The sequence below is a fragment of the Haliaeetus albicilla genome, chromosome 3 (genome assembly GCF_947461875.1).
Source record: "Haliaeetus albicilla chromosome 3, bHalAlb1.1, whole genome shotgun sequence".
In the NCBI taxonomy this organism is placed as follows: domain Eukaryota; kingdom Metazoa; phylum Chordata; class Aves; order Accipitriformes; family Accipitridae; genus Haliaeetus; species Haliaeetus albicilla.
The window spans coordinates 76,774,746-76,795,862 of record NC_091485.1 but is presented as its reverse complement, the minus strand read 5'-3'; the positions used below and the strand labels follow the sequence as shown (position 1 = coordinate 76,795,862).

The 21,117-nt window shown below is 69.5% G+C and overlaps 2 protein-coding genes across 6 annotated transcripts; one reads left to right on the top strand and one right to left on the bottom strand.

The window, feature by feature from the left end:
• Nucleotides 1-3,823: 3,823 nt before the first annotated feature.
• On the bottom strand, nt 3,824-8,948 carry FBXL6 (F-box and leucine rich repeat protein 6). 4 transcript variants are annotated; one of them, XM_069780226.1, is made up of 10 exons: nt 8,902-8,948; nt 7,153-7,530; nt 6,888-7,046; nt 6,707-6,770; nt 6,447-6,578; nt 5,874-5,981; nt 5,663-5,776; nt 5,370-5,595; nt 4,277-4,508; nt 3,824-4,175 (listed from the first exon to the last, which is right to left on the bottom strand). In XM_069780226.1, exons 1-10 carry the CDS (start codon nt 8,916-8,918, stop codon nt 3,962-3,964), a joined length of 1,644 nt encoding a protein of 547 aa, XP_069636327.1. In that variant the 5' UTR covers nt 8,919-8,948; the 3' UTR covers nt 3,824-3,961. The 4 variants fall into 4 exon arrangements, with proteins under 4 accessions (XP_069636327.1, XP_069636326.1, XP_069636329.1 ...); XM_069780225.1 differs by having other exon boundaries at nt 6,707-6,754; nt 6,888-7,530; XM_069780228.1 differs by lacking the exon at nt 6,888-7,046.
• Nucleotides 8,949-9,118: 170 nt separating this feature from the next.
• ADCK5 (aarF domain containing kinase 5) lies at nt 9,119-21,113 on the top strand. Of its 2 annotated transcripts, XM_069780229.1 has the most exons (15): nt 9,119-9,178; nt 10,390-10,460; nt 11,170-11,310; nt 11,415-11,490; nt 12,827-13,027; nt 14,245-14,385; nt 14,476-14,589; nt 14,679-14,810; nt 19,109-19,192; nt 19,278-19,359; nt 19,467-19,545; nt 19,635-19,726; nt 20,359-20,611; nt 20,729-20,845; nt 20,941-21,113. In XM_069780229.1, exons 1-15 carry the CDS (start codon nt 9,161-9,163, stop codon nt 21,044-21,046), a joined length of 1,707 nt encoding a protein of 568 aa, XP_069636330.1. In that variant the 5' UTR covers nt 9,119-9,160; the 3' UTR covers nt 21,047-21,113. The 2 variants fall into 2 exon arrangements, with proteins under 2 accessions (XP_069636330.1, XP_069636331.1); XM_069780230.1 differs by lacking the exon at nt 20,729-20,845 and having other exon boundaries at nt 20,941-21,095.
• The last annotated feature ends 4 nt before the right edge of the window (nt 21,114-21,117 follow it).

Sequence of the window (21,117 nt, the reverse complement as noted above, 5' to 3'; positions counted from 1 at the left end):
GGAATGGGATGAGGATGGGATGAGGATGAGGATGGGATGGGATGAGGATGGGGATGGGGATGAGATGGGGATGAGGCTGGGATGGGAATGGGAATGCGAATGGGATAGGGATGGGATGAGGATGGGGATGGGATGGGAATGGGAATGGGATGAGGATGGGATGAGGATGAGGATGGGATGGGATGAGGATGGGGATGAGATGGGGATGAGGATGGGATGGGAATGGGAATGCAAATGGGATAGGGATGGGTTGAGGATGAGGATGGGATGGGGATGGGATGGGGATGAGGATGGGATGGGAACGGGAATGGGATGAGGATGAGGGTGGGAATGGGAATGCAAATGGGATAGGGATGGGTTGAGGATGAGGATGGGATGGGGATGGGATGGGGATGAGGATGGGGATGGGATGGGGATGAGGATGAGGATGGGATGGGGATGGGATGAGGATGAGGGTGGGAATGGGAATGCAAATGGGATAGGGATGGGATGAAGATGAGGATGGGATGGGGATGGGGATGGGAATGGGATGAGGATGAGGATGAGGATGGGACGGGTCTGCAGGTTCCCCTTCCCTCAGCCCCCCCGCACTCTCCCCCCCCCCATTTCCCACCTCTCGGGTTGGGGGGGGGCAGTTTTGGGTGGCGTGTCCCGCCGCAGCGGGGGCCTGCACACGCGTGACCGTGCAACGGGCTGGGAACACGCGTGTGGGCGGCGGGGGCTGTCGGTGGGGGGGGAGTGGGGGGGGGTCAGCCCCAGGGGGAGCCTGGACGGGCGAGGGGCGCCCACCCGTGCAAACACAGGCACGGGCGTGAGTGCACCCTGCTGCGCACACACGCACACGCGTGTGACGACGCGGGGGGGGTACGCACACACAGGCACACGTGTGCACACGCAGACAGGCACAGACACGTGTGTGTGTGCACATATGCACACACACAAGGACGTGTGTGCGTGCACATACACACGCAGACACACGTGTGTGCACATACGCACGCAGACACACGTGTGTGCACGTAGACACACGCAGGCCCATGCGGGCAAGTACAGGAGCGCACACACGTGTGCAAGCACACCCGCACATGCAGAGACACGCGTGTGCGCAGCTACACACACACAGAGGCAGGCAGGCACACGTGTGTGCGCGCGCGCACACACAGGTGCAGACACACGTGTGCAGGCAGATGCGCGCACGCATGCGTGTGCACGCACATACACAGAGACACACAGGGCACACGTGTGCATGCACATACGCACACAGACACACACGTGCATGCACATGCACACACGCGTGTGCACACACATGCTCACCCAGCCATGCAGCCCCCCCCGGACAGGGTGCAGGTGTTGCCCAGGTGAACCCCCCCACTTCCCCCCCCCATCTCCATGTCGATCGTGCTCCGGGCAATCACAGCGCCTCATTAGCATCTCATTAGCATCTCATTAACTGCCCCGGGGTGGGGGGCGGGGCTCGGGCGAGGGGGGGGGCTGCCACCCATTGCCATGGGGGGGGGCACCCATGGGAGGGGAGGTGCTCTGGGGTGCTGAGGTTGCCCAGTGGGTGCTGAGGTTGCCCCTGCAAGCACTGAGGTTGCCCCACGGGTGCTGAGGCTGGGCTGGCAGGTAGTTGCCCCATTGAGCACTGAGGTTGCCCGCCAGGCCCAGTGGTTGCCCCGTGGGTGCTGAGGTTGCCCAGCTGGGTGCACTCACTGCCCGGCTGCTGGAGCTCAGGGGCTGGGGATCCTGCACCCACCCGGGCAACCTCAGCACCCATGGGGCAACCTCAGCACCCACAGGGCAACCTCAGCACCCTCTGGGCAACCTCAGCAGCCGCTGGGCAACCTCAGCACCCTCTGGGCAACCTCAGCAGCCAGTTGGGCAACCTCAGCACCCACGGGCTGCTGGGGCCGGGGGGAGCTCGGGGGGGTGGGGGGTGGGCGGGGCTAATTAGCATCTTAATGAGCGGGGCCCGGGCGGTTCCGGGGGCACCAGCTGGGCCGGGCCCGGCTCATTAGCGTGGGGGGGGGGGAGAGGGGGCTGCCCCCCCTCATTAAGGCTCCATCAATATGCAAATGAGGGCGGCTGCTGCCAGCGGGTGACAAATGGCCCCGCGTGGCGCGACCCCCACCTCCCTCGGGGGGGGGGGCGGGGCGAGCTGTGCCCCTCCCCCCCCGCCCCATGCCCCCCCCCCCGTGCGCCAACCCCGAAGCCGGGGGGGGGGGGATGGGACAGAGACACCCCCCCCATGGGGGTCCGGGGGGGGAGGGGCCTGTCAGAGACCCGCCCCTAATGAGCCCCCGGCCCCGCCCCTCCTGCCCCCCAGCACTCATCCTGCCCCCCAGCACCCATCCGTCCTCTGCCCCCCCCATGGGGGTCTCAAGCAGGCCCCATCCCAGCCCCCCCTCCCGGCTTGGGGGGCCCATGGGGCTGAGCCCCACATCCCCGCACCCCCCCAAGTGTGGGGCAGGCTGGGGGGCTGCCCCCTCCCCACGGTACCGTGTGGGTGCTGGTGAGGGGGGTCCCGGCCAGAAGGTCCCCGCGCCGCTGGGGGGGAGCGCGGGAGTTGGGGGGCGCAACCTCGGGGGAACAGGCGTTGGGGGGCACCGACGGGGGGGAGAAAGAACATGGGGGAGCGCCAACGGGGGGGAGCGCAGGTCTTGGGGGGCGCCAACGGTGGGGGGTACCACCGCCAACGGGAACAGATGCTGGGGAGGGAGCACCGACGTTGGGGGGCGTCAGTGTTGGGGAGCACCAACGTTGGGGAGCACCAACGCTGGGGAGCCCCAAGATTGGGGAGCATCAACATTGGGGAGCATCAACATCGGGGAGCAGAGCTTTTGGGGAGCACTGCTGGTGGGCAGCGCCAACACTGAGGAGCCCCAACACTGGGGAGCACCAATGTCGGGGAGCCCAGGAGTTGGGGGGTGCCGCCGTCAGGGAGAATAGATGTTGGGGAGCATCAATGTTAGGGAGAAAGAACATCGGGGAGCACCAAGATTGGGGAGCACCAACGTTGGGGAGCACCGGTCTTGGGGAGCCCAGGCATTGAGGGGTACCACCATCAAGGAGAGCAGACATTGGGGGGCAGAGCTTTTGGGGAGCACTGCTGGTGGGCAGCGCCAACATTGGAGAGCACCAACGCTGGGGAGCACCATTGGCGGGGAGCACCAAGATTGGGGAGCACCAACGTTGGGGAGCACCAAGATTGGGGAGCGCAGGTCGTGGGAAGCCCAGGAGTAGGGGGCTACCACTGTCAAGGAGAACAGGCATTGGGGAGCACTGACGTTGGGGCGCACGGCTTTTGGGGAGCATCAGTGTTGGGGAGCACCAAAACTGGGGAGCGCTGATGTCAGGAGGCCCAGGTGTTGGGGGGTACCACTGTCAGGGAGAACAGATGTTGGGGAGCATCAACGTTGGGGAGCAACAAAGTTGGGGAGCACCACTGGTGGGCAGCTCCAATGCTGGGGAGCACCAACGCTGGGGAGCACCGATGTTGGGGAGCATCAATGTTGGGGAGCGCAGACGTTGGGGAGAGAGAACATTGGGGAGCACCGACGTTGGGGAGCGCAGGTCTTGGGGGTGCCACCATCAGGGAGAACAGACGTTGGGGAGCCCCATTGGTGGGGAGCACCAACATTGGGGACCATCAACGTTGGGGAGCGCCGACGCTGGGGAGCCCAGGCATTGGGGGGTGCCACCGTCAGGGGCAACAGATGGTGGGGAGCACCAACGTTGGGAGCACCGAGATTGGGGAGCACCGAAACCGGGGAGCCTGGACGTTGGGGACCCCCACCGTGGGGGGAGCAGCACCGTCGGGGAGCCGAGCCCTTTATTGCGCAGCACCGGGGGGAGACCCCACAAAACCGGGGGGCGGGGGGTGTACAAAAGTGGGGGACGGGGGGGTCGGGCGCGGACCCGGCCGCAGCTCGGGGCGCTGCCGACCGGGGGGTGCCGGCGGCTCCTACGCCTCCGGCCGCCGCAGGGGCTCGTCGGGGGCGTCCGGCTCGGGGGGGTCCTCGTCGGGGTTCTCCTCGTCGGGGGGCCGGCCGGCGAGCACCCGCAGGCAGCGGCGCACCTCGCGGCAGCCCCGGTGAGGTCTCTTGGTGCCGCGGGGCAGGTGTCGGCAGGAGGACAGGTTGAGGTAGGCCAAGTGCCGGCAGGCGGGCAGGAGGGCGCTGCCGGGGGGACACGCACGGCCGTCACCCCCCTGCCGCGGCGTCACCCTGCTCCCACGTCCCCCCGCCGAACCCGTCCCGGCCGCCGGCCCGATCCTGACCTGAGGGCGCCGGGGGTGACCTTGGTGCCGGCCAGGTTGAGGGAGCGCAGCGGGGAGCCGGGGCCGAAGGCGGCCATCGCCCGCGCCAGGTCCTGCTGCCCGAAGCTGCGCCCGGCCAGGTCCAGCTCCCGCAGGCTCCGGCGCCATTTCCACGCCAGCTCGGCGCTGCCCTCGGTGAGACGGGGCAGCTCCTCGGCACCGCAGGGCAGCCCCAGGTACAGCTGCTCCAGATCTGCCGGCGGAGACGACGGTTGGCACGGCACGGTACGGCGCGGCGTGCTCAAGAGCGCAGGGCAGAGCCGACGTGGGGCGGGTGACGTGGCACGGCACGGCCAGAACGCCGTGGTATGGCCAACGCTGCACAGCATGGCACGGTATGACGTGACATGGCACGGCACGACACGGCACGGTATTACCACCACGTGTTGGCCCACCATGGCACAGTATTGCCACCACAGACCAGGACGGCACGGTACGGTGTGGTATGGCACAGGACGGCCAACGTGGCATGGCCCAGTATGGCACTGCATTGCCAGCATGGCACAGCGTGGTAGGGCATGGCCAACATGGCATGGCACAGCACGGCATAGCGCAGCGTGGAGTGGCCAGTGTGGCATGGCACAGCACGGCGCAGCCAGCGTGGCCAACACGGCATGGCCCGTCATGGCACGGCCTTGCCACCATGGTGTGACCCAGTACGGCACAGTATGGCATGGTACAGCATGGCCAGCAAGGCGTGACCCAGTAGGGCACAGTAGTACCATCACGGCACGGCATGGCCAACGCAGCATGGCGTGGCCAACATGGCATGACCAGCGTGGCACAGTAGTACCATCATGGCATGGCATGGCATGACCAACGCAGCACGGCATGACCAGTATGGTGCAGTACCGCCATCCTGGCATGGCGTGGCACGGCACGGCCAACAAGGCGTGACCCAGTACGGCACAGCAGTACCAGCACGGCACGGTACGGCAGGCACGGCCAACGAGGCACGACCCGGCATGGCGCGGCATCGCCATCCCGGCGCGGCCGACGAGGCGCGACCGGTACGGTGCAGCGTCACCGCCGCGTCCCGCCGGCGGGGTCTCACCGTCGCAGGGCAGCTCCAGTAGCGCCCGGGGGGTGACGCGGGTGCAGCCGCGCAGGTCGAGCAGGCGCAGGCGGCCGGACGCCCGCAGCAGCCGCCGCAGGACCTCGTCGCCGACCCCGACGCCGCCGGCGCCGGCCAGGCTCAGCTCTTCCAACCGGGGGAAGCCGGGGGGGTCGGCGCGCCGGGACCCCCGCGCCGTCCAGCTCAGGTTGAGCAGCCGCAGCACCTGGGGGGGGGTCGGTGGCGGTGGCGGTGAGAGCGGGGGTGCCGGGGGGGGTCGGGGGCGGCGTTACCTGGAGGTGGGGGCAGGCTGCCTGCAGCCGCTCGACGGGCAGCGGGAGGGGGGGGCCGGTGCCCCCCAGCGCCGTGTCCAGCTCCAGCAGCCGCAGGTCGGGGCAGCACCCGCTCTGGGGGGGGTGTGGGTGGGGGGGTGAGGTGGGTGCCGCCGTGGGACCCCGACACCCCGAATCCTGGGGTCACCCCCCCCCCCCCAAAAAAACTTACCGCCAGCGCTGCCAGGACGGTGCCGAGCCGGGGCCCGCAGCTCAGGCACAGCTGCCGCAGCCGGGGCCCCGCGGCCCCCAGGAAGGCGGCCACCGCCGAGGGCTCCACCTGCGGCACCCGTCTGTGTCCCCCCCTCACCCACGGGGGGGTCCCTTCCCCACCCCAAGAGAGTCTGTGCCCCCCACGCACGTCCAGGTCCCATCCCCGTGTCCCCATGCCCCCCCCAGGGGTCCGTGTCTGTCCCCACTACACGTCTGTTCCCCCCCGGCGGGTGCCTCCGTCCCCCTCCCCACAGCTGCCCCCCCCCCAGGTATCCACACCCCCCCCCCAGGAGTCTGCATCCCCCCCCGGGTGCCCATGTCTCCCCACATGTCCCCATGCCCCCCCCAGATGTCCGTGCCCCCCCTCCATGTCCCCACCCCCCCACCCCCCCCAGGTATCCACGGTCCCCCCCAGGAGTCTGTCCCCCCCCCGCAGGTGTCCATGTCCCCCCCCACATCCCCATGCCCCCCTCTCCGGCTGTCCACGTCCCCCCCCAACCCCCAGCTGTCCCCCCCCCCGCGTCCCCCGTACCTGGCAGTGCCGCAGCTCCAGGCGGTGCAGGCGGGGGCAGCGGGGGGGCAGGCAGGCGAGGGGCTGCGCCGGGACCCCCCCACAGCGGCGGAGAGCCAGCGAGCCCAGGAGCGGGCAGCGCTCCCCCAGCGCCTGGGGGGGCAAGGGGGGGGGATCCCGCTGAACGCAACCCCCCCAGGCCCTCACAGTCCCCCCTAGGCAAGGCGCAAGCCCCCAAATACGGCGCACCCCCCAAGCGTGGGGCAGCCCCCCAGTCTCACCTGCAGGACGAAGCCCACGTGGCTCTTCCAGCCGCAGAGAACAAACTCCTGCAGGAGCGAGAACCTGGCGCCAGCCGGGGCGGGGGGGGCGCGTTGGGATGGGGGGTCCCGGGTTGGGGGTCCCGAGTTGGGGGTCCCGGGGTGATGGTTTTTTTGGGGGGGGGGACCCCCCAGCACCCACCTGCTCTCCGCCAGCCAGCGCACGGTGCCCAGCACCTTCCGCTGGGTGTGGGGCGGGCGCCCGGGGGTCGGCTCCCCCCAGCACCCCCCCAGCGAGACCCTGCGCCAAAGCCGGGGTTCGGCGGCGGCCGCGCACCACAGCCGGCACACGCGGGCGACCCTGCGGCGGCGGGGAACGTGTCGCGGTGGGGGGAGCGACCCCCCCCGCCCCATAGATGTGGGGCAGCCCCCCAAGTGCCCCCCCCGCCCCCTTCCCCGGAACCCACCTGCAGAGGAAGGGGACGGCCCCCTCCTGCTCCACCGCCGCCTGGAAGATGCGGACGAGGATTTCGGGGGGCAGGCGGGAGCCCCACGCGCTCTGCGGACCCGCGGCGGCTTCTTCCTCCCCTCCTTCCTCTTCCTCGCCTTCCTCCTCCCGCCGCCTCCTCTTCCTCGGCGGGGCGGCTCGGGGGGGGCGGCGGGAGCCCCCCGACACGGGGAGGATGAGGAGGACGTCGTCGGCCGTCCGGTGCACGAGGAAATTAGGGGCGGCGAGGCGGCGGCGATGGCGGCGGCGTGGGGCGGGCCGTGGGGCGGGGGTCGCCGTCGGGGTGTCTCGCCGCCCCACGGCCGTTACTTGTGGGGTTGGGCCCGGAGGGATGGGGCTGGGGGAGATGGGGGGCAGGTTGGGGGGCGGCTGGGGTGGCGGCGTCGGGGTCGGACCCACAGCTGTGCCCCAAGCCGGACCCACGGCTGTGTCCTGAACTGGCCCCACAGCTCGACCCACAGCTGTGCCCCGAGCCGGCCCCACAGCCAGACCCACAGCCGTGCCCTGAACCGGCCCCACAGCCAGACCCACAACTGTGCCCGGAGCCAGACCCACGGCCAGACCCACGGCTGGGCCCCGAGACGGACCCACAGCTGGACCCACAGCTGTGCCCTTAGCCATCCCCACAACTCGACCCACAGCTGTGCCCCGAGCTGGACCCACAGCCAGACCCACGGCTGTGCCCTGAGTCAGACCCACAGCTGGACCCACACTTGTGCCCCAAGCCAGACCCACAGCCAGACCCACAGCCGTGCCCTGAACCGGCCCCATAGCTCGACCCGCAACTGTGCCCGGAGCCAGACCCACGGCCAGACCCACGGCTGGACCCACAGATGGACCCCAAGCCAGACCCACAACCAGACCCATGGCTGGGCCACAAGTCAGACCCACAGCCGTGCCCCACAACTGTGACCAGAGCCAGACCCATGGCTGGAGCCAGACCCACAGCCAGACCCACAACTGGACCCACAACTGTGCCCTGAGCTGTGCCCATGGTCAGACCCACAGCCAGACCCATGGCTGTGCCACAAGCCGGACCCACAGCCAGACCCACAGCCGTGCCCTTAACCATCGCCATAGCTGACCCACAGCTGTGCCCATGGCCAGACCCACACCCAGACCCAGAACTGGACCCACAACTGTGCCCTGAGCTGGACCCACAGCCAGACCCACAGATGATGGACCCCAAGCTGGACCCATGGCCAGACCCACAACGGGACCCCAAGCCAGACCCACAGCCGGGCCCACAACTGTGCCCAGAGCCAGACCCACAGCCGGACCCACAGATGATGGACCCCAAGCTGGACCCATGGCCAGACCCACAACGGGACCCACAGCCAGACCCATGGCTGTGCCACAAGCCAGCCCCACAGCCGTGCCCTGAACCAGCCCCACAGCTCGACCCACAACTGTGCCCTGAGCCGGACCCACAACCAGACCCACAGCTGTGCCCATGGCCAGACCCATGGCTGGAACCATCCCCATAGCTCGACCCACAGCTGTGCCTGGAGCCAGACCCACGGCTGGACCCACAGATGGACCCCAAGCTGGACCCACGGCCGGACCCACGGCCAGACCCACAGCCGGGCCCAGAGCCGGCCCCACAGCTCGTGCCCGGCCCCGGCCCCGGCCCCAGCTCCGACTCCCGCCCGTGGGCCCGGCCCCACAACCCGTGGGTCGGGGCCGCCCGCCCGCTCCCACCGCTCACCCGCCGCCCGCCGCCATCTTGGGAAGGGGCGAGGGGGCGTGGCCGGCGGGGCGCGCCACCAAAGCCCCACCCTCCCCGGCCCCACCCACCCGCCGGCCCCGCCCCCCTTGCCCCGCCGCCCAATGGGGGCCCGGCCCGCGCGCGGCGGCCCGGGGAAGGGAGGGGGGAGGGGGAAGCGGGGGGGCGAGGCCGCGGCTCGGACCAATCGGGGGGCGGAAGGGGCGGGGCCATCCCGCTCCGGCGGCGGGTGACGGCGGCGATGGGGCTGCGGCGGACGGTGAGGGGGGGGGGACACGGGGGAACCCCCCGGGGAAACCCCCCCCCCCCGGGGGAACCCCCCGGGACACCCCTCCCCCCAAACGGGACACCCTCCCCGCCCCTCCCCCCGGGACGCCCCGCCCCCCCGGGGGCCTCCCCTGCGGGGGGCGGGGGGGGGTCCCCCTTTTTGGGGCGGGGGGGGGTGTTCCCCATTTTGGGGACCCCCCGGGGGAATCCCCGACCCCCCCCGACCCCCCCGCCGAGACCGCGGGTTTGGGGGCTGGGGGGGGCACCCACCCCCCCTCTGCCCCACGGAACCCGGGGGGTGGAGCTGGGGGGGGCACCCCCCCCCGTGGGTTTGGGGGGTCTGTGGGGCCGGGCTGGGTGCGGGGGGGGGGGGGGCAACTTCTGGGGCGGAGTGTGGGGCTGGGGCTGGGGGGGGCGGGGGAGCGTCCGTGGGGCTGGGGGGAGTGTGGGGCGCTCCGTGGGGGTGGGCTGGGTTTGGGGGGCTGGATCTGTGGGGCTGGGCTGGTTGTGGGGCACGCTGTGGGGCTGGGCTGTGGGGCTGGGCTGGGGCTGGGGGGCTGGATCTGGGGGGCTGGCACCAGGGGACCGGGGTGGGTTTAGGGGTCTCCCGTGGGGCTGGGCTGGCTGTGGGGCAGTCTATGGGGTGGCAGTCCGTGGGGCTGGGCTGGCTGTGGGGCGCTCCGTGGGGCTGGCTGTGGGGCTGGGTTCTCCGTGGGGCTGGGCTGGATCTGGGGGGCTGGCACTCTGTGGGGCTGGGCTGGGTTTAGGGGGCTCCCGTGGGGCTGGGCTGGTTGGGGGGGGGGGGGCTGGCTGTGGGGCTGGGTCCCCGTGGGGCTGGGCTGGCTGTGGGGCGCTCCGTGGGGCGGCACTCCGTGGGGCTGGGCTGGTCGTAATGGGGCACCCAGGGCACTGGGGTGGGTTTAGGGGGCAGCTATGGGGCTGGGCTGGTTGTGGGGCTGGGTCTCCGTGGGGCTGGGCTGGATCTGGGGGGCTGGCAATCTGTGGGGCTGGGCTGGCTGTGGGGCGCTCTGTGGGGCTGGCTGTGGGGCTGGCACTCCGTGGGGCTGGGCTGGGTTTAGGGGGCTCCCGTGGGGCTGGGCTGGCTGTGGGGTCCCCCCCGGACAGGCGTGGGGCAGCGGCGTGCCCCACCTCGGGGTGCGGAGCTGGGGGGACCCCGGGGCTCCCGCTGACCCCCCGGTGCAGCTCTGCCGCCTGCCCCCCCTGCGGCTGCCGCGGAACCCGGCGACCCCCCAAGCTGGAGCCCCGGCCCCCCGGTGAGTCGGGGGGGGGAGATGTGGGGGGATGTGGGGCACGGGGAGATGTGGGGGGAGATGTGGGGCACAGGGTTGGATGTGGGGTACAGGGGGGAGATGTGGGCTGTGGGGGGGGGGGTACAGGGGTGGGATAGTGGGCATGGGGGAGATGTGGGGTGGGGGGGAGATGTGGGGCCCAGTGGGGGATGTGGGGCACAAGGAGGAGATGTGGGGCACGGGGGGGGATGTGGGGTACAGGGGTGGGATAGTGGGCATGGGGGAGATGTGGGGTGGGGGGAAAATGTGGGGCAGGGGAGGGAGATGTGGGGCACAAGGGGGAGATGTGGGGCACAGGAGGGGGATGTGGGGCCCAGTGGGAGATGTGGGGCACAGGGGGGAGATGTGGGGCACAGGAGGGGGATGTGGAGCACAGGGGGAGAGGTGGGGCCCAATGGGAGATGTGGGGCCCAATGGGAGATGTGGGGTGCAATGGGGAGACGTGGGGCACAGTGGGAGACGTGGGGCACAAGGGGGAGACATGGGGCACGGGGGGAGACGTGGGGCACAGGGAGAGATGTGGGGTGCAATGGGGAGATGTGGGGCACAGGGGGGAGACGTGGGGTACAGGGGGGAGACGTGGGGCAGGGCAGGGGGACGTGGGGCGCAGCGGGGAGACGCGGGGGCTGCGCTGCCGTGGGGCGTGACGGGGGGTGGTCTCCTGCCCCCCCAGCCGTGGCGGGGGGCTGCTGCGCCCGCTGCTGCTGGGGCTGGGGCTGGGGCTGCCCCTGGCCGGCGGCTGGTACCTGCGGGCCGAGCGCCACGAGCGCCGCAAGATGTGGCTGCTGCTGGACGGCGTGGGACGCTTCGGCAGGTGGGGGGGCGACGGCGGGGCTGGGGGGGCGACGGGACGCCCGGGACCCCCCCCCCCCCACGCCACGCTTTGCCGTTCTCTTCCCCCCTCCTCACCCCCCCCAGGTCGCTGGCCGTGGGCATCCACATCTCGGTGGATTACTGGTGGACGGCCAACGTGGTGCTGCGGGGGCTGGACGAGGTGAGGGGGGGCAATTAAGGGGTTGGGGGGCTCGTTAAGGGGTTGGGGGGCTCATCGAGGGGTTGGGAGGGGGCTCAGGGGCTCGTTAGAGGGCTCAGGGGCTCAGTGGGGGGCTCAGCGACTGCTTGGGGGGCTCGGCGGCCAGTTAGAGGGCTCGGTGGCCGGTTGGGGGGCTCAGCGGCTGGTGGGGGGGCTCGGAGGGGTGTTGGGGGGCTCAGGGGCCAGTTGGGGGGCTCAGTGGCCAGTTTGGGGGCTGAGTGGCTAGTTAGAGGGCTTGGTGGCCAGTTGGAGGACTCAGTGGCCAGTTGGGGGTCTCGTTGGCCAGTTAGAGGGCTTAGTGACCCGTTGGAGTAGCTCAGTGAGTAGTTGGGGGGCTCAGTGAACACTTGGGGGTCTCGGTGGCCATTTAGAGGACTTGGTGACCAACCAGTTGGCTCAGTGGCCACTTGGAGGGGTTTGGTGAGCAGTTGGAGGGGCTCAGTGACTGCCTGGGGGGCTCGATGGCCAGTTAGAAGGCTCAGTGGCCAGTTAGAGAGCTCGGTGGCCAGTTGGGGGGCTTGGCGACCACTTGGGGGGCTCAGTGGCCAGTTAGAAGGCTTGGTGGCCAGTTAGAGAGATTGGTGAGTGGTTGGGGGGCTCGGTGGCCAGTTGGGGGGTTCAGTGGCCAGTTGGGGGTCTCAGTGGCCAGTTAGAGAGCTCAGTGGCCAGTTGGGGGGCTCGGTGGCCAGTTGGGGCATTCAGCAGCCAGTTGGGGGGCTCAGTGGCCAGTTAGAGAGCTCGGTGGCCAGTTGGGGGTCTTGGCGGCCAGTTGGGGGTCTGAGTGGCTGGTTAGAGGGCTTGGTGGCCAGTTGGAGGACTCAGTGGCCAGTTGGGGGTCTTGGTGGCCAGTTGGGGATCTTGGCAGCCAGTTTGGGGATTCAGTAGCCAGCTGGGGATCTCAGTGGCCAGTTAGAGAGCTTGGTGAGTGGTTGGGGGGCTCGGCGGCCAGTTGGAGGGGCTCGGTGTCCAGTTGGAGGGGCTCAGGGGCTGGTTGGGGGTCTCGGCGGCCAGCTAGAGAGCTCGGTGTCCAGTTGGGGGGCTCAGCGGCTGCTTAGAATGCTCAGCGGCCAGCTGGGGCTCTCGGTGGCCAGTTGGGGGTCTCGGCGGCCAGTTGGGGGTCTGGGTGGCCAGTTAGAGAGCTTGGTGAGTGGTTGGGGGGCTCGGTGGCCAGTTGGAGGGGCTCGGCGGCCAGTTGGGGGGTCAGTGGCCGGTTAGAGAGCTCGGTGGCCAGTTGGGGGTCTGGGTGGCCGGCTGGGGGTCTGGGCGTGGGGCGCGGGTGACCCTGCCGTCCCCCCAGGAGAGCGCGGCGTTCGCGGCGGGGATGTCCGGCTGCCACCAGCGCGCGGCGGAGCGGCTGCTGCGGGGGGCCCTGCGCAACGGGGGGCTCTACGTCAAGCTGGGCCAGGGGCTCTGCGCCTTCAACCACCTCCTGCCCCCCGAGTACGGGGCCACCCTGCGCTGCCTGGAGGATCGGGCCCTGCGCCGCGGCTACCGCGAGGTCGGCGGGGACCGGACGGGGGGACGGGGACGGGGCGGTCCTGGGCTTGGGGACGTCAGAGATTTGGGGTTGGGGGCGGCGCGGTCCCCGCTACGGGGACGTGATGGTCCCCGCTATGGGGACGTCAGAGATTTGGGGTTGGGGACGGTGTGGTCCCCGCTATGGGGACGTGATGGTCCCCGCTATGGGGACGTCAGAGATTTGGGGTTGGGGACGGTGTGGCATCGGTCATGGGGACGTGATGGTCCCCAGCATGGGGACACTGCTGCCACTTTGGGCACGGGGACATTAGAGATCCGGGCTTGGGGACAGTGTGGTCCCCACTATGGGGACATGATGGTCCCTGGGATGGGGACGTTATAGATCTGGGCTTGGGGATGTTGTGGCATCGGTCCCGGGGACGTGATGGTCCCCAGCATGGGCACACTGGCACCGTGGGCATGGGGACATTAGAGATCTGGGCTTGGGGACGGTGTGGCACCAGTCGGGGGGACGTGATGGTCCCTGGCATGGGGATGCTGCCACTTTGGGCATGGGGGCAGCACTGGGCTGGTCTTGGGGACGTTGTGGCATCAGTCATGGAGACATCACAGCCCTGGGCTTGGGGACGTGATGGTCCCCAGCATGGGGACACTGCTGCCACTTTGGGCACGGGGACATTAGGAATTTGGGCTTGGGGACGGCGCGGCACCGGTTGTGGGGACGTGATGGTCCCCGGCATGGGGACGTTGTAGATCTGGGCTTGGGGACGGCGTGGTCCCCACTATGGGGACATGATGGTGCCCGGTATGGGGACATCATAGATGTGGGCTTGGAGATGTTGTGGCACCAGTTGTGGGGACAGCACAGCCCTGGGCTTGGGGACATTAGAGGTTTGGGCTTGGGGACGTTGTGGCACCAGCTGGGGGGACGTGATGGTCTCCACCATGGGGACACTGCTGCCGCTTTGGGCATGGGGACAGCACCGGGCTGGGCTTGGGGATGGCGCGGTCCCCGCTATGGGGACGCGATGGCCCCCAGTATGGGGACAGTGAGGTCCTGGGCACGGGGACAGCACAGCCCAGTGCACGGTGACACCAGTGTCCCCAGCACAGCGATGCCGCTGCCCCGGCGCCCACGGGCCGGGCTGGGGGTGCGCGTGTGGGGGTCCGTGTGTGCGTCCCCCCCCAAAAACCCCCTCCCGCCCCGTGTCCCCACCGCGTCCCCCGTCCCCGCAGGTGGACGAGCTGTTCCTGGAGGATTTCCAGACGACGGCGGCCGGGCTCTTCCAGGAATTCGACTACGAGCCGGTGGCGGCCGCCAGCCTGGCGCAGGTGCACCGAGCCACGCTGCAGGACGGGACCCCCGTCGCCGTCAAGGTGGGACCCCCCCCCACCCCCGAGCTTTGCGGTGCCGGGGCGCCGTCCCTTGGGACCCCCCACCCGAGCGACCCCCCCGTCCCCCCCAAGGTCCAGTACATCGACCTGCGCGACCGCTTCGAGGGCGACATCCGGACGCTGGAGCTGCTGCTGCGCATCGTCGAGTTCATGCACCCCGACTTCGCCCTCGGCTGGGTGCTGGAGGTACCCCCGGGGCTTGGGGGGGGGTTTGCGATGGGGTGGGGGGTACCCTGACGCCCCCACCCCCCCGCTGTCCGTGTCCCCGTCCCCAGGAGCTGAAGGGGACGCTGGCGCGGGAGCTGGACTTCGAGAACGAGGGGCGGAACGCCGAGCGCTGCGCCCGCGACCTGCGGCACTGCGGCTACGTGGTGGTGCCGCGGGTGCACTGGGACAAGTGCAGCAAGGTGGGGGGGGACACGGCGGGGGGAGACGAGCGGTGTGCTGCGGTCGGGCAGGGGGACACGGTGGGGATGGTGGGGAGCAGGGGATGGGGGTGGTGGGCACCGTGGTGGGGACGGGGATGGCGGGTGGGTGGTGGCACGGGGACAAGGGACCGCAGGGATGGGGGGGACCAGGGGACGAGGGGCTGCGGGAACGGTGGGGACCAGGGGACGAGGGTGGTGGGGACCAGGGGACGAGGGGACGAGGGGCTGCAGGAACGGTGGGGACCAGGGGACGAGGGTGGTGGGCACGGTGGGGACAGGGGACTAATGGGAATGGTGGGACAGGGACTGGGGGTGTGATGGGGACAGGGACAGGAGGGATGGTGGGGACCAGGGGATGAGGGGATGAGGGACCACAGGAACGGTGGGGACCAGGGGACGAGGATGGTGGGGACGGTGGGGACAGGGGACAACGGGCACGGTGGGGACAGGAACTGGGGGTGTGATGGGGACAAGGGACAAAGGATTACAGGGACAGTAGGGACAAGGGACAGGGGACAGGGACAGCAGGGATGGTGGGGACAGGGGACAAGGATGGTGGGGACGGTGGGGACAGGGACTGGGGGTGTGATGGGGACAGTGACAGCAGGGATGCTGGGGACAAGGGGACAGGGACTGCAGGGATGGTGGAGACCAGGAGATGAGGGGACGAGGGGCTGCAGGAACGGTGGGGACCAGGGGACGAGGGTGGTGGGCACAGGGGACAAGGGACCGCAGGGATGGTGGGGACCAGGGGACGAGGGGCTGCAGGAACGGTGGGGACCAGGGGACGAGGGTGGTGGGCACGGTGGGGACAGGGGACTAATGGGAATGGTGGGACAGGGACTGGGGGTGTGATGGGGACAGGGACAGGAGGGATGGTGGGGACCAGGGGATGAGGGGATGAGGGACCACAGGAACGGTGGGGACCAGGGGACGAGGATGGTGGGGACGGTGGGGACAGGGGACAACGGGCACGGTGGGGACAGGGACTGGGGGTGTGATGGGGACAGGGGACAGGGACCACAGGGATGGGGGGGACCAGGGGACGAGGGGACCAGGGGCACAGTGGGGACAGGGACCGCCAGCGTGATGGGGATGGGGACGAGGGGCTGCAGGAATGGTGGGGATCAGGGGATGAGGATGGTGGGCACAGTGGGGACAGGGACTGCTGGTGCGATGGGGACAGGGATGGTGGGGACCAGGGGACAGGAGACCCAGACTGCGGGTGTGATGGGGACCAGAACACAGGGACCGCAGGGATGGGGGGGACCAGGGGACAGGGACGGCAGGGGTGGTGGGGACCAGGAGATGAGAGGACCAGGGGACCATGGGCACAGCGGGGACAGGGACTGCTGGTGTGATGGGGACCAGGGGACAAAGGATTACAGGAATGGTGGGGACAGGGACCGCAGGGATGGGGGCGACCAGGGGATGAGGGGACCAGGGGCTGCAGGAACGGTGGGGACCAGGGGACTGTGGGCACAGTGAGGACAGGGGATGAGGATGGTGGGGACAGGGACTGGGGGTGTGATGGGGACAGTGACAGCAGGGATGCTGGGGACAAGGGGACAGGGACTGCAGGGATGGTGGAGACCAGGAGATGAGGGGACGAGGGGCTGCAGGAACGGTGGGGACCAGGGGACGAGGGTGGTGGGCACAGGGGACAAGGGACCGCAGGGATGGTGGGGACCAGGGGACGAGGGGCTGCAGGAACGGTGGGGACCAGGGGACGAGGGTGGTGGGCACGGTGGGGACAGGGGACTAATGGGAATGGTGGGACAGGGACTGGGGGTGTGATGGGGACAGGGACAGGAGGGATGGTGGGGACCAGGGGATGAGGGGATGAGGGACCACAGGAACGGTGGGGACCAGGGGACGAGGATGGTGGGGACGGTGGGGACAGGGGACAACGGGCACGGTGGGGACAGGAACTGGGGGTGTGATGGGGACAAGGGACAAAGGATTACAGGGACAGTAGGGACAAGGGACAGGGGACAGGGACAGCAGGGATGGTGGGGACAGGGGACAAGGATGGTGGGGACGGTGGGGACAGGGACTGGGGGTGTGATGGGGACAGTGACAGCAGGGATGCTGGGGACAAGGGGACAGGGACTGCAGGGATGGTGGAGACCAGGAGATGAGGGGACGAGGGGCTGCAGGAACGGTGGGGACCAGGGGACGAGGGTGGTGGGCACAGGGGACAAGGGACCGCAGGGATGGTGGGGACCAGGGGACGAGGGGCTGCAGGAACGGTGGGGACCAGGGGACGAGGGTGGTGGGCACGGTGGGGACAGGGGACTAATGGGAATGGTGGGACAGGGACTGGGGGTGTGATGGGGACAGGGACAGGAGGGATGGTGGGGACCAGGGGATGAGGGGATGAGGGACCACAGGAACGGTGGGGACCAGGGGACGAGGATGGTGGGGACGGTGGGGACAGGGGACAACGGGCACGGTGGGGACAGGAACTGGGGGTGTGATGGGGACAAGGGACAAAGGATTACAGGGACAGTAGGGACAAGGGACAGGGGACAGGGACAGCAGGGATGGTGGGGACAGGGGACAAGGATGGTGGGGACGGTGGGGACAGGGACTGGGGGTGTGATGGGGACAGTGACAGCAGGGATGCTGGGGACAAGGGGACAGGGACTGCAGGGATGGTGGAGACCAGGAGATGAGGGGACGAGGGGCTGCAGGAACGGTGGGGACCAGGGGACGAGGGTGGTGGGCACAGGGGACAAGGGACCGCAGGGATGGTGGGGACCAGGGGACGAGGGGCTGCAGGAACGGTGGGGACCAGGGGACGAGGGTGGTGGGCACAGGGGACAAGGGACCGCAGGGATGGTGGGGACCAGGGGACGAGGGGCTGCAGGAACGGTGGGGACCAGGGGACGAGGGTGGTGGGCACGGTGGGGACAGGGGACTAATGGGAATGGTGGGACAGGGACTGGGGGTGTGATGGGGACAGGGACAGGAGGGATGGTGGGGACCAGGGGATGAGGGGATGAGGGACCACAGGAACGGTGGGGACCAGGGGACGAGGATGGTGGGGACGGTGGGGACAGGGGACAACGGGCACGGTGGGGACAGGGACTGGGGGTGTGATGGGGACAGGGGACAGGGACCACAGGGATGGGGGGGACCAGGGGACGAGGGGACCAGGGGCACAGTGGGGACAGGGACCGCCAGCGTGATGGGGATGGGGACGAGGGGCTGCAGGAATGGTGGGGATCAGGGGATGAGGATGGTGGGCACAGTGGGGACAGGGACTGCTGGTGCGATGGGGACAGGGATGGTGGGGACCAGGGGACAGGAGACCCAGACTGCGGGTGTGATGGGGACCAGAACACAGGGACCGCAGGGATGGGGGGGACCAGGGGACAGGGACGGCAGGGGTGGTGGGGACCAGGAGATGAGAGGACCAGGGGACCATGGGCACAGCGGGGACAGGGACTGCTGGTGTGATGGGGACCAGGGGACAAAGGATTACAGGAATGGTGGGGACAGGGACCGCAGGGATGGGGGCGACCAGGGGATGAGGGGACCAGGGGCTGCAGGAACGGTGGGGACCAGGGGACTGTGGGCACAGTGAGGACAGGGGATGAGGATGGTGGGGACAGGGACTGGGGGTGTGATGGGGACAGTGACAGCAGGGATGCTGGGGACAAGGGGACAGGGACTGCAGGGATGGTGGAGACCAGGAGATGAGGGGACGAGGGGCTGCAGGAATGGAGGGGACGAGGGGCTGCAGGAATGGTGGGGACAGGGGACAAGGATGGTGGGGACAGGGGACAAGGGACCGCAGGGATGGTGGGGACCAGGGGACAAGGATGGTGGGGACAGGGGACAAGGGACCGCAGGGATGGTGGGGACCAGGGGACGAGGGGACGAGGGGCTGCAGGAACGGTGGGGACCAGGGGACGAGGATGGTGGGCACGGTGGGGACAGGGGACTAATGGGAATGGTGGGACAGGGGCTGGGGGTGTGATGGGGACAGGGACAGGAGGGATGGTGGGGGACAGGGGACAGGAGACCCAGACTGGGGGTGTGATGGGGACCAGGGGACGAGGGGACCAGGGGACCACGGGCACAGTGGGGACAGAGGACAGGGATGGTGGGCACGGTGGGGACGGGGACAACAGGGGAGCCGGGGACAACGGGTTGCAGGGACGGTGGGGACCAGGGACAGGGCAGGAGCACAGGGCCTGGCTCGTGTGCCCCCCCCTTGGGGCGCAGAGCTGATGTCCCCCCCGTTCTGTGTCCCTCTGCGTCCCCAGCGGGTGCTGACGGCCGATTTCTGCGAGGGCTGCAAAATCACCAACGTGGAGGGGATCCGCAGCCAGGGCCTGGGGGTGCAGGACGTGAGTGACGCCGGCGGTCGGGGGGGGGGACAGGGACACAGAGAAGGGGGGGGACACGCCGGGACGGAGCCGTCTGCCTTCGCAGGCGGCCGACAAACTGATCCGGGTCTTCGCCGAGCAAATCTTCTACACCGGCTTCATCCACGCGGATCCGCACCCCGGGAACGGTAACGGGGCTGCGAGAAGGGGGGGAGGGGGGATGTCCCCAAAGATATGGGGGGGACGGGTCACGACACCCCCCCCCCCCAAAATCCTGACCCGCTCCCCACCGCAGTGCTGGTCCGTCGTGGTCCCGACGGCAAAGCCCAGCTCGTGCTGCTCGACCACGGCCTCTACGAGTTCCTCAGCGAAAGGTGAGGGGGGGGAATTTTTATTTTTTTTTGGGGGAGGGGTGTCCATCCTGCCCCCACCCCGGCACTGAGGGTCTCTCGGGCCCCGGCAGGGACCGCTCGGCGCTGTGCCAGCTCTGGAGAGCCATCGTCCTGCGGGATGACGCCGCCATGAAGCTGCGCTCGGCCGAGCTGGGCGTCGAGGGTGAGGCGGGGGCTGCCGTGGCGGGGGGGGGGCCCAGCTGAGGATTTTTTCTTTTGGGGGGGGGGGGGGGGGTGTCCTTGGTTTTGGTCCCAGCAGCCCCAGGGCCAGCCCTCGCGCTCCCCGGTGTCCCCAGGGCTGCGCCGGCACCGTCTGGGGTGATGCATGGGGAGGGTCAGCCCCCCCCCCCCAAATCTTGCTCCCTGGGGGTGCTGCACCCCTGTTCTCCTGCCCTGCACCCCCCCAGGGTCCCACAGCCCCCCCACCCATGCTCCCTAGGGTCCCACAGCCCCCCCTTGCTCTTTTGGGTGCCACAGCCCCCCCAAACATTGCTCCCTGGGGGGTGCTGCACCCCCCCCAGGGTCCCACAGCCCCCCCGCCATGTTCCCTAGGGTCCCACAGCCCCCCCCCTTGCTCTTTGGGGTGCCACAGCCCCCCCAAACCTTGCTCCCCAGGGTGCTGCACCCCCCCCAGGGTCCCACAGCCCCCCCCCCTTGCTCTTTGGGGTGCCGCAGCCCCCCCCCCTTCCCTCCCAGGGCTACCGCAGCCCCCTCCTCGGGTCCCCCAACCCCTTTCTCCCCCCTCGGGGTGCTTCATCCCCCCCTCCTCTTCCTCTCCCTCTCCCCCCCCCCCAGATTACTTCCTCTTCTGCGAGATCCTGATGCAGCGGCCCCTCCAGCCCGGCCAACTGGCCTTGGCCAACGTCCTGACGCGGGAAGAACGCGCCTACATGCAAGAGATGGCGTCGCAGCACTTCCAGCGCATCCTGGGGGTCCTGCGGGCGCTGCCCCGGCCCATGCTCCTCGTCTTCCGCAACATCAACACCGTCCGCAGCATCAACGCCGCCCTGGGGGCCCCCGTCGATCGATATTTCCTCATGGCTAAGAGGTACCGCGGGTGGTGGGGTTGTTTTTTTGGTTTTTTGGGGGTTTTTTTGGGGGGGGGAGACCCCTCCCCAAAACGTCGTGCCCCCACGGATGCGCTCTCTCTGCCCCCACCCCGCAGCGCTGTGCGGAGCTGGAGCCGGCTGAGCGGGGAGAAATCCTCCGGCATCCGCGGCAGCAGCTTGTTCTGCTGGTTGAGGGTGGCTTGGGAGAGCCTGAAGTTTGAGGTTGCCCTCAGGTAAGGGAGAGGAGGATGAGGATGGAGAGGAGGGGGGGTTACAGTGAAAACCCCCTCCCTACACCTTCCTCCTCCTCTTCTTCCTCTGCCCGCAGGTTGGAGAGCATCTCCATGAAGCTGATGGCCTCGGCCCTGCGTCTCCTGGCTTCCTGGGGGCTGCTGCCCCACAGCCAGGAGATCTACGAGTACCTGCGGGCATAAGGGGCACCCCCCGCCAAAAAAACAAAAAACAAAAAAAATAAACCCAGCACCCACCAGCGCTGCCCCGTGTC

What these genes read in the sequence shown, in the direction of transcription:
- ADCK5 (XM_069780229.1), top strand. An exon ending in TGCTGCGGGGGCTGGACGAG is followed by an intron (nt 11,491 to 12,826) that starts GTGAGGGGGGGC and finishes CCGTCCCCCCAG; the next exon opens with GAGAGCGCGGCGTTCGCGGC. An exon ending in AAGTTTGAGGTTGCCCTCAG is followed by an intron (nt 20,846 to 20,940) that starts GTAAGGGAGAGG and finishes CTCTGCCCGCAG; the next exon opens with GTTGGAGAGCATCTCCATGA.
- FBXL6 (XM_069780225.1), bottom strand. An exon ending in ACGTGGGCTTCGTCCTGCAG is followed by an intron (nt 6,579 to 6,706) that starts GTGAGACTGGGG and finishes TTGCCCCCCCAG; the next exon opens with GCGCTGGGGGAGCGCTGCCC. An exon ending in TGGAGCTGCGGCACTGCCAG is followed by an intron (nt 5,982 to 6,446) that starts GTACGGGGGACG and finishes CGGGTGCCGCAG; the next exon opens with GTGGAGCCCTCGGCGGTGGC.